The sequence below is a fragment of the Anas platyrhynchos genome, chromosome 4 (assembly GCF_047663525.1).
Source record: "Anas platyrhynchos isolate ZD024472 breed Pekin duck chromosome 4, IASCAAS_PekinDuck_T2T, whole genome shotgun sequence".
In the NCBI taxonomy this organism is placed as follows: domain Eukaryota; kingdom Metazoa; phylum Chordata; class Aves; order Anseriformes; family Anatidae; genus Anas; species Anas platyrhynchos.
Window position 1 is genome coordinate 24,309,189 of NC_092590.1, and position 12,099 is coordinate 24,321,287.

Here is a 12,099-nt window from a genome sequence, read left to right on the forward strand (position 1 = left end):
TTGGGCCAGAGAGGATGCAGGTGACTGGAACTGTTATGGGACAGCCATTTAAACTGATTCTGGTGAGTGAGGTCCTGCCCGTTTCCCCTTCACACCAAACCTGGCTGCATGTTCCTGTCTTCTCACTTGAGTCCAAAGTCATGCTCATCTCATACCACCTGCAGGCATATCAGAGAGCTAAGGTCTGTGGAAAATGAAACATACAACCCTGAGGCTCAGATCCATGGCTGTAAACCCATTCATCCCAGCTACGTGCCCCGATCAATAAACAAATGGCTACTTTGGGATGCCTCACTCTCTGCTTGTAATTTCCCCCAGTGAAAGATCAGAGAGATCTCTAGGTTTCATCCAGGTGTGGAATCAAAAGGTCCATCCTCAAAATGTCCCATGCCTGCCTTTTTTCTCCCTTGTCTTCTGCAGCTCTCTCCCTTCTCTCTCTGCTGCTCTTTCAAGTTAAGCTAGAAAGCCCTGCAAGACCAGGAGACTCACAGACATAGTAAATGGCTTTATACACATGCTTCCCTAGAGGTTTCAGTCCCAGTGGGGTGCAGCTGACCTTGCCCAGGGGCAGCAGAGCCTATTCAGCAGGATTGTGCCTAGCACCTAATCTGCATCATGTCCTGTCCCCTGCCAGCTGAAAACTGTTGTGCTAACGAAATCTGCTAGAATCTGAAATCTGTGTCTCCCAGCTCACAATGAGTTCAGTGGGATTGCTTCTATTGCATAAGGCTGGTTAGCACTAACACTTAAAATATTTCCTTTTTTAAAGTTAGTTGAGACTTCTTGTTGTTGTTAAGGATGGTCTACATGTGAAGCTGTGAGCCTCTGCTTCCAGGCACAGGGTGCAGGTAACTGCTGAGCTGCTGCAGAAGGTAGCAGGTATTTTGACTGGTTCATTGCTAATTATTGCTTCAGTAAACAACAGCTGTTCAGATGCAGCTCAGCTTCTTGCTTTGAAAAGATTACAGTGCCCAAACTGTAGTCTGGTATTATTGAAAAAAGAAAAAAAAATGTTATAATCATTTCACTCCCCTACTGCTACAGATTTTATGGGCCTTGTAGTGCACTGTTATGTCAGGCATATTAATTGCTAGTGAGTCGATGTTAAGCAAATGAAACAGCTTTGTGCAGTGTTTGGACACTCGGTTATAGACAGTTTAACAGCAGTCTTCTGGAGAGACTCTGCATTAGTCTTAGATTATATCTCAGCACTGGAGGAATGGCTCTTTCAAAGTAACTATAAAATGAACCATTGCTGCCGTGCAATAGCAGTAATAAGCTGTTAAGGTACCTTGCAAAGCATGAGGTCAGAGGCAGTGTGTTCTTCCAGCCACCCAAGAAGTGTAATAGCAACTAATTAGCACAGCTCCTTCAGAGGCTATTGCTATTGTAACCGGAGGAAAGAAAGGAAGAAAAGTGCAAAGGAGGGGGGGCCTCTACTGTTACTATCTGCCCTCTAGATGAAGGAGTTGTTGGTATTAACTTAGCAGAGGGTGAAGGCCTGACCCAGCACAGCACTGAGTGTCACTGATGTGCTGCTGCCACTGAAAAGAAAAATGGTCCTGTTCCCTGCTCCATGCAGCTCCTGCCCTTCTGCTTTCTTCCTGAGGAGCAGGATTTATAGGGACATCTGATTTGATTTATGGGGGAGTGAAATCACAAATTAACCATCCAGGCACACACTTTGCTGCACAACATCAGACTCAGCCCTTCCTTTCCTCCCTCCCTGCCGAGCTGCTGGCGCTTTGCAGCAGCTGGCTGGGCTATCGGCCTGGCGTTGGTGCTAGCCACTGCGGTGCCCACGGCCAGGGACAGCCTGGGGGCCAGCCACCGTGGGTCTGGCTCCGTCCATAGCAGCCCCTTCCAGCAACACCACGAGAGGCAGCGGGAGCACTGCTCTGCGTTTGAAGTAGTTGATCTCTGTGTTGTTGCATTTCACTGGCGGTGGATGAAAGCCAGTAAGTATCTTTTGTGCAGTTAAAAAAAAAGTATTTTACTAAATGCAAGTGCCAGTAGTCAAGCTGGTGCCCTTTTATTGTATTTAGAGAGGAACGAGGTGGTATTAGAGCAGCTACACACCACTGGAAGCGAGGAGTGTGACTGGCCACAGAAGGGGCCCCTCTTTGGGATTTCTGACTGGGACCTGCTGCTGGGGCTGGGCCGTGCAGTGGGTGCTTTGGGGGCTGACGGGGTGGGCAGTGCCTGGCCTCATGCAGTGTGGGTTTTAAAACCTCATTTAAAACTGCGCATTGTGCTAGGTTTGGAGCCGGCGCTGCCTTTCCAGTTGCTGCCATGTGCTCCGCAGGTACGAAATGTTACGCTGCACCCAGGAGCCACAGCGTGCTTCAGGTTGACACTTGGCGACTTTTATTAATTTAATTTAATTTAATTTCACGGGATCTTAACGTCGTGTTTCTTAGCCATCTCTCTTATTTATCCTTTTCTGTGAGAACCCGGCCTTGCCGAGCCGTGGGGCCCACAAAATGGCGGCCCAGGCACCGCCGCCAGGGGGCACGCGAGCCATGGCGGCGCCGCGCTGAGGGGAGCCGGGGCCGGGCCGGGCCGGGCCGGGCCGCCTGCTCCGGGCTCCGGTGCGAGGGCGGCCGGTGCCGAAGAAGCCCCGTGAGCGGCTCCAGCCCCGCCGGCTGCGGCCCCAGGGACGGCCCGGCTCGGTGGTGCTGCCGGGGCCGGTGCTTGGCTGAGCCCGGGCACGGTGTGGGAGCGGGGGAGCTGGCCTGGAGCGCCGTTTTAGTGTCTTTGTGAAGTGGGGAAGGAGCCAGGAGTGAGCAATTTTCTGCCCGTTGTTGGTTGTAAAGTAGATTAAATAGGTTAGAAATCCGCTAGCATGCAAGCCCGTCCCAGCGATGCTGCAGGCATCAGCTCTTCATTTTGCACCGAATAATGACTAGCTGCCGCCCCACCTTCACCCGGGCTGACAGAGCATGAAACACCTGGGAAGGAGCAGGGAGAGTCAATAATTGAGGGCAATGTATGCTCAGGGCAAAGTGCAGTCACTGTTGGCACAGGCAGGATTTTTTTTTTTTTTAACCTAAACACTTGCCTCTGGATACCTTGGAGACATAAACATGCAGGCATATTGGAAGCACTGACTCCTGCTACGCTCATGAAAAGAATTTAATAGAAAGTGAAGGCTTATTTTAGTTAGTTTTAATAATCAGCTGCTATAAAGAGTAATAGAAAGTCTTATCTCTGCTGTGGAAACCAAGCTATGATTTAAAAACGCTGCAAGCCGGCTCTGCCCATTTAAAAAGTCTGGGCTTTTAGAATAATTTTTGTTGGCTTCAGTCTGTCAAATGAATGTGGGTATTTTGGGTTGGAAAGGGGGAGGGGAGCAGGGAGACAAACCCTAACCCTCTGGTCTGGCGTTTACCAGAGTTGAAAAGTATTTACTTTCATGTCTAGTGCGGGGCCAAATGGACCGTGCCATCATCTAGTCTAAACTCCCGTCACCAGCATCCATCAAGCATAATTCCAACAGCCGTCTTGTTTTTTGCCAAAAGCTTCTGGAAAATTCTTCCCTTGTAGTTTGCTCTAGCGGTCATGAAGCAGCTGCCCCTCGCCCTGCTTTTTTTAGTTCCAAATGTGAATTTATCAGAATTGCCTTCCCAGACACCGCTTCTGCCCCCCTTCCCACGTTTAGAAGCACTTTACTCCAATGTGTTTTTTTTTTCTCTGGAGGCACTTACAGTCTATTGTCAAGGCACCCTTTGGGGCTTTTTTTTTTTTTTTTTTTTTTTTTTTTTTGGTGAGCTGTTTAAATCTCTCCCTGCGAGCAGCTGTGTCTTTTTTTTTTTTTTCTTCTTTTTCCTTTTTGTTAAGCCTCAGATTTATTTGTGATGTCTCCATGTGCGCTCTCTCCAGGGTTTTAACAGCTTCTTCACAATGCATGCTCCAGAACTGTATGCAAGAGTAGTGTTGCCAGTGCCATACGCAGAGATAACATTGCCTTCCTATTTCCCTTGTTTAACAAGGCCAGTAATCTCATTAAGCTTTTCCACCCCTATGAGCTCTTCATTGCCACCACTATTGTACTGGAATCTCACAATGAGTTATTTATCTATTATGCGCTCCTCATTCTTTCCAGTCATTGCTTTCTTGTAGGCTGCTACATACCTTTCATAGCGAGATTTGCATTTCTTATTCTGAGATACTTTACTTCTGGAGTCGCCTGTATTAAAATGCATTTGGTTTGAATGGGCTCATTTTAGCGAGTGATCCATATTGTTCTGTTTGACTGCCCTGTCCTAGCCATTATTTGCCACTCCATCAATTTTTGTCATCTGCAGATGTTGGCATCACTAATTTTTTTTATATTGCCCCGTTCTTACAGAAAACGGTGACTAGCACTGGGTCTTGTGCCCCTTCTCCTCCCTCTTTTTTTTTTGCCCCATAGTTCTTGTCAGCAAACACTGGATGGATTTTTCTACAGCATCAAGTGACATGCCTATAGCCATTCTCAGATTTTAATTCTTCAGCTGGTTTCTCTGTTAGCTTTCCATACACTGATTTTGTTTGTTTTTTGATTGAGGTAAGGTTAATTGGTCCATTAGATAGCCATTCTTGTCATTTTGGTTTTAAAATTGTTCCTGGGCTTGGAATGTGGAAATACTTCATTGTGTTGGGATAGCAATTATTTCCAGCATGCCTCTGTAATGCATGGCACTCTCTCTGCTGTCTCAGACAGCTTAAGTGTGATTGAGTAACTAGAGCTGGTTGAAACATGTTGTCGCCTTCCAGCCTTGTTCTTAGTTTCTTCCTTTTCCTCCTGAATCCCAAAAGGCTTTATTAAGACAGCTTTGTGGGAGCCATTAACTCTAAGCTGCATAATTACCTTGCTATGAGCTTTGACTCAGTTTATAGTAGGAAAAAAAATTGCACGTGTCTCTAGAAATTTATATTCCTCAATGCCAGAATTTTAACTTGGTAAATTAAAAGGTTTACTCAATTTACGTAGGAATTTATAGTAATTAACAGCAGGAGAGTTTACCTGCAGAACTACTAAATACAATGAGGTAGGGATTGTGAAAGCATGACGCTAATGAGCTGCCATGTTGTTACGCTCGTTCTTCACCGTCCAAATTGCCCATAAGACCCTTAGGTACTTCAAGAAAGGGATGTTTTTGCCGTTTAGCGTGCTTTGTTTAGAAGTGGGGCACAATGTTTAGCATATTTATCTTTATTTGGGGATGCATTTTATGTCATCCTTGCACAGATCAGCATTGTATCAATTTGTGACTCTAGAAATCAGGCCAGGCTTTTTATTTATTTATTTATTTATTTATTTATTTATTTATTTATTTATTTATTTATTCATAAAGAATGTGTATAAAGAATCATGCAGCTAAGATAAACCTCGTGCCAGTGTTTGTGTGATGCTGCGTGACTTCGCTCCCACTGCTGGGTTTTAGACCAGCTGCTGACAGGACACATCCCTTCCCTCTCCGTCCCCTGTCATCCCCAGCACGTCCTGTTACTGAAGCTAACAGCGTGCTCTTGTTCCTCCGCCACCCTCGCCGTGCTAACTGCAATATCCAGCGTTACATCCTGCGATCAGGAGGTGGCCTGAGAAGCACAGCTTTGCATCATTTTTCACCCTGAGAGGCCTAAGACATTTCTGGGGATCTGCAACAATTTCTCTGCTTCTTGAGTGAACATTTTTTTTTAGGCTTTGGTGGTGCGCTTGCTACAGGTGCTGGCTTCCTTATCTACACTATTAAAGTTGAAAATGGGCTAGGAGGAAGGAGTTTTTACTTTAGGGCTTTGCTATTACTAGCATTTCCACTTTTTTCTTAGTTCTAACCAAGGTACTCACACTGTTAAATTTTGCCTCACACAGTCCTTCTGCCACAAAGCTGAAAACTTCAGAGGGAAATGTTAAAGTCCTAAGTGCTGTCCGTCAGTGTGATGGCTATGGACCTTGTGTGTGCCTCTTTCCTAGGGGAAGAAAATTGGCATGTCCCTGTCAATTAACTGGTGTTCGTTTTTGGCTTTATTTTTGATCAACGGGCCCCAGAAACTTGTGTGTGCAGTCAAAGATCAATTTAATTTTATAAGCACTGCATATTTAGTCCTTAGCACTAATTGGCTGTAGATGAGAAGCTGATCAGTCTGGTCGGTTTGGATGTGGCTGTGCAGCTAGGGATATTTCCCTGTGCTGCTCAGTTCACGCTGTGTGATGCTCTCTGCTTTGGCTTATTTTTAACCCTGGCAGCTTCCAGTAAGTGTCAAATAAACAGCTTCTAATAAGCTGCTTAGAAGCTGTTTCTAGTAAGTGTCTTTGCTTTGCATTTCCCATCCCCAAAGAACTGTACACCAGTCCTTGCTCTTAAAGGTTCTGAATCTCGCCATATGTGTAGCTGTAGCTTGCCATGCTGGAGGTAACCGTAAACCATGGTATTAACATTTTAATATATTTTTTTTCTCCCTTCTTTTTTAGTGATGTGCCTTTAAAAGAATAGCATAAAGATTCAAAACTGTGTATTAATTCACCAAGTTTTAAACTCAGCAATTGAAGACAGAATTCAAACATTTTGTCATCTCGGATTCTCTGCAAACACAGCCTATTCTCTCGTAGACAATCATTTTAAACTGTTATTTTATGCAGTGTTTCTTCTTTTGCAGTCTTTCAGCCATCACTTTAAAAGTGCCTCTGAAGAGTGGCAGTGGTAACTGGCATTTTTTTTCCTTGTCAAATGCAAATCTCTCACCTCCCAAGTGTGAACATACAAAGCTCTCTGACTGGCTTTTTTTTTTTTTTTTTTTTTTTTTAAATAACAAAATTAGGGCACAGTTAGCTAAGCAGAGTGACCCGATTCATGCTGGATCAACATGTTATCAACTTGAGGTTGTCACTACAAAGTAAGTGTGGTGAAGTCTGCCTGTTCCAACTAAAATCAAAGCGATCTCCTGACATACAGTAGAGCTGAAGTCAGCAGTTTCCACAAAGTGGGTCTAAATGCAGATTGAAGGATCTCTTCTGTGTATATATGTAACTACCAGTGCCAACCTAATTATTTCTAATCAAATACTTTTTGTCGTATTTTTACTCAGGAGAACATGAGAGAAAACAGTTCTAAGTGATTTTTTTTTTTTTGTTGTTCTTTGGCTTTTCCTTATCTATAGAAGATTTGACTTTGTGAGGTATATTTAATGTTTTCTCTAAAGTAGGCCACCCGAGAGATCCCATGGAGTAATTCACTTTGCTGAGTTAGCAGACTAAGCCATTGGACAGAGGAAAAAAGACACTGCCAACTGTGAAGCAAATGAATCAATACCCGTGCAACTGGATCGCTTTGCTTCTGCCGATAGAACCAGAAAAGCGATAGTGCAGCTGTAATATCTGACATACAGGTTTAAAAAGCAAATATAAACACAACACACACGCACACATTGGGTTGGCTTTTATTGGAAAGCCTAGATGCAATCTATAGTTATCAATTTGTGGAAAATTCAGGACACATATAAAGTTAAGAAGGCAAATTAAAAGAACAATACAAATCAGACGAAATATACATCTCAAAATATCAGGATAGCATTTTGACTGGCATTGCCTAAAATACTTAGAATCTCCTTTTTTGTAATATGTTTCTTTTAATTATACATTTTTTTTTTCTTTAAAAAGATCTTTTGTTTATATATTCCCCAAGGTCACTATTTCCTGCAGGAGCACGTCCAGATCACAAGTCTTTTTTTAGCAAGAAATAGGCTCATTATACCTACTAACAAGGCCACTAATTGGCTTGATTTGACTTTATCTAAAATGATCACCAACAGATACTATAATTTGTTGTTTATTGGTGCCAGAACAAAGGAGAAGGAACTGGTACGCGTCAAGTAGAAGATATATTTCATTGTTGACATGTTATACAAGCTTTTCATATTCAAACAGAACAGAAACATTTGACATAATTTAGAATATGAGCCTATTTCAACAGAGAGCACTTACAGCATGCTAAATACAGTGCTGTGGAAGAGCCACCCAACAGAACTGCGAACACCTAGCATTTTACATCTTCAAAAATAATACGTAGATCAATGACACGCCGCTGGGGTCTGACATATCCTCCTCTCCAAATTTAGGGCCCTCAAGGCTTCAAGGGTAAAAATACTAACAACTAATCTGTGCTTTCATTCTAATAGATGATTAGCATTCATTATATGTGTAATTACTTCTGTATGCTCTACCAAATACACACATACAGTAACAGCACCGATACTGTAGATTCGGTAGCAACTTGGCCGGGAGAAATTCAGATCTGTTTATCAAACAATCCTAATGTGCAATTTAGAGTATGTAATACCATAGACTCTCAGAATACAAAGCAGTTAGAAAACTATTTTTATTACATCCACTTGAACCATTCATAGTTAAGACACGTTCACTTACTATGTTTTGTCATTATAATACATGGATAGAAATAACTGTGTATATTTCAATGAACATCAAAAAAAAACAAAACAAACAAACCAATTTTGTCTCATCTTAAAAATATTTGTTTTTGTGGCTGAATTTAGTGCTCATGAGAGTAAAGCTCTAAGAATGGTTTCAGCCAAGACGTAGAACAGATGCCATAGATGCCCCTACAGGCTTCCTATAAGGAACCAGCTGCACGCTTCGGTTACGTCCTGCAGCAAATACACTGGGCCTTGGAGCAGAGCATGCCAAATCTATGCAGTGGTGTTGAGATGCAGACTAGGCACTAGGATTAGACCTTCCTCTCCATCCCCGTGTTCTGTTTTCACAGTAATGGAATTTGATCTGCCAGCTGAAGGCCAGGAAATGAACCTGCCGAACAGCCTGCCTGCCTAAAGAGCTATTGTGTAGCATCAGGTCAGAGGTACGCTTCTTCTATCTGGAGTTATAACATCTAAAAGAGCTGTACTATACAGAAGACAAAGTTGACATAACTGGATGAAACTACATCATTTCTTCTTCTTCTTCTACATACAATTTGCCAAGCACCTGAGACACTATTCTCTCCATTGTGAAACAAAGCTTCTAAAAAAACAACAGAAACCCCACTTGGTATGAATAAATGTCCATTTATTACGTTAGGGCTGAAAAAGACAAGGAAAACCCAACCTATTAAAGTCTTCCATCATAATAAACGAGACTTATTTGGTTACTGTGCCTTCTAACAATGACTGATGAAGTGGCACTGGCCTGGGTGACAGGAGAGGTACAGGAGGGAAGGGAGCTGCAGTCTGATTCAGCCAGCCACTTTGGAGTGTTTCATCCTATCAGCAGAGTGATAGATGCACAGCTTTAAACCTAATACAAAAATATTAACACTTTTGGACATTAGTTATCACTGTTATATCTCTACAATATAATCCTTTATACTGTACAGCTATAACATAAAAGGTGCAATTCCTTTTTCTTTAAAAAAATCACACACAGCACATGTTTTTATCATTTTATTTTTAAGTATAAACTTTTTTAAACACTTTACATAAATTAACTCCTCTGAGACTAATATTTGATGTACAGTAAATTGTAATTCATATAAAAATCCATAAACAACTTGTCTCACATAATTTACAAAAAAATCAGGGTTTCCTTTGCTTATCTGTAACAAGGATTCTACTTGCCGTTTTTCCCCCCAAGGCAAACCATGTTAGCATTGTAAAATCCATTATTAAATTCCCATGGTAGCATAAGTCACTTGTGCCAATGTCCTTTTAGAAAGCAGCACAGTTTAAAGCAGTTGGGTTGTCTATAAACAGTAATTTTTGCCCCACGTTTTAAAATTAACAGATATATACCACATCCTATGCAGTGAGAAAGAGAGAAAAAGAGAGAGAGAAAGAGAGAGACTACTTCTGGTAAGCAAAGGTCAACAATTCAGTAACATTTGGAAACACTGTATGGGTCTGTATCTTAATTAAATACAGTGCCTCAAAGGAACAGACAGCCTGTTGCAAAATCTTTAGGCCTTTTTCGTTTCTTTTTTCTTCTTTTTTTTTTTTTAATACTTTTCAGTCCAACTTGAGTGCAGCGATATGCATATGTAAACATATTCTTTAAAGCAGATCACCTTTAAGGTCATTGAGAAAAAAAAAGTTTTGTCATTAGCAGTATCATTCTTCTGGAAGGCGCTCTTTTCCTTAGAGTCCATTCGGATTGTGCTACAGAAAAAATCTGAGCAAAGATGTAAGCTTAGGCTCAAGTAGTAATGCAGCAAAACAGTTTGGTCTCCTTTTTAGAAGACACTGGTACACAGTCTCTTTGGCAGCCTGAGCTAAGCCAGTGTGTTACCTCTTTCCTATCTCACTTTGTCTGAGGAACTGTATATTGTTAGCGCTGTCTGCTAATTCTGGATATTGCTCCACAGAGAGTACATAGTACCCATCATATCCTTGTACCTTCCCAGCACTTAGCAACTGCCTCTTTTCTCCCTCTGTCCACAGCCTGGCGCCTTCCTCTCCATCCCTTACTCTCTGTTGTTCTCTGGCCCAGGCACTGGAAAGGGCTCTTTGCCTGGCTTGCTCCAGTATTCGGGCTTTCTCCTCATCAAGCGTCATGCCATAGCGGACGTGAAGCGCTAAAGCACCGTACTGCATCTCAACATCGGCAAACCTACGAGTCCTGCCATTTACCACGGTCGTGGACTGGGAAACGGTGACGTTGATGCCATTCTCCAGGGCCTTGCGCCCACTCGTCAGCCTCAGCGTCCCAAGGTCACTCTCGGGGGAGGTGGTCTTGATAAAATAGTGCGTGTCCTTTCCTTCCACGGTGAAATGCAAGTTTTCTAGGTAGTAGGCGTTGTTCAGAACAGCTGCCACTTTTATGCAGTCCTCGTTTGCGATGTTGAGCACGTTCGTTTGCACTTTCCCTTGATTGACAGCCAGCATCACCCCTTTCCCAATCAGAGACTTCACTGTAGCAAACCACAGCCACGACTTCTCTCCGCTGGATTTCCGTCTGCTGACCTGCACTTCTGCCATCTTTCCCAGGGAAAGGAAAGCCTTTGCTTGTCTCGCCACTTGTTGTTGCACTCCAGAAATTGGCTGTAAACAAGAACAGAAGTTTTACCAACCATCTGTAGCCCTCTACATGCCAAACAGGCAGGCTTTCTTGGTGCGCTGCCCATGGACGACAACAGGATATGCCACAACTGACAGTGCCAAGGAGTTAATTAAATCTACATACTGCTTGTTCTACTGAGCTACAAGACTATTTGGTTTGATAATGTTTCTCTCTTTGTCTCCCTGAGAACCTGCGCATGCACAAAAGCACTGTTTATTTCACAGGCTACTTAGTGGGCCACACAGGACAGACTTGCAATTCTAATACTTGATAGGGGAAAGCACTGTCTGATACGGTGTTGTCTCATCCTTTGAGCCTGTTCAACAGTGATTCCTGTCTACTACAGTTCCATCTAAATTGAGGAGGTTTTTGCAAGTCATGAAGCTGTGCTTTAGGAGAACAAACCTTTCTTTACACCAAATCAGGAGATGCAGCATCTTAATTAGCTGCAGTCCAAGACCAAACTGCAGGGAGGGTCTCATATCCCCCGAAGCTGGTAAAGGAAGGTGGCAAACCGTGAGGATAGGCTTTATGGCTAAAGAGGAAGAGCTAAATGGTACAGAGCAGAGGAGCAGAGTGTTGGGGACTGATGCTCTTCCCTGCAAATACTGGCACAAACTGACAAAAGGGGATGTTTGAAAAAGCTGCAGCCACTCCAGCTACGTGAGCATCCATTTCACTTCAAGTCTCAGCATGCTGGCTGGGGCCTGAAAGGGACGAGCAGCCTCTCTCCAGAGAATTTCAGAGGGGCGTAATCCTGAATACGGCAAAGTGCTTTGTTGACAGCTGGCAAAGAAAAGGGGCCATGAATGAAAATAACCAACAGGCAAGTCTAAAATACGCTCACTTATTACTTCACATTTTCCCTTATCTAGGGTGGTCTTGTTGGCAAGGTAGGTGTGCCATAAAGGGGAAGAAATTACAGTTGCAGTTCTGAGGTGCAAAGGCACATGATGGAAAAGCAAGGATAGGAAAATCTGTTTTAAAAGTTTGTTTGACTGTTGAGAGCTACGTGTAGGCCAGTCTGCTAGATACACGCTTGGTAAGGT

General features: G+C 43.1%; 1 protein-coding gene across 32 annotated transcripts in view; it reads right to left on the bottom strand.

Moving 5' to 3' along the window:
• Window positions 1-7,406: 7,406 nt before the first annotated feature.
• Window positions 7,407-12,099, bottom strand: part of TENM3 (teneurin transmembrane protein 3) — a 1,327,252-nt gene continuing 1,322,559 nt past the window's right edge. For all 32 annotated transcript variants that reach the window (XM_072037263.1, XM_072037264.1, XM_072037262.1 and 29 more), the window contains one exon: window positions 7,407-11,031. In XM_072037263.1, the coding sequence (XP_071893364.1) occupies window positions 10,276-11,031 (756 nt within the window). In that variant the 3' untranslated portion in view covers window positions 7,407-10,275. The remainder of the gene's footprint in view (window positions 11,032-12,099) is intronic.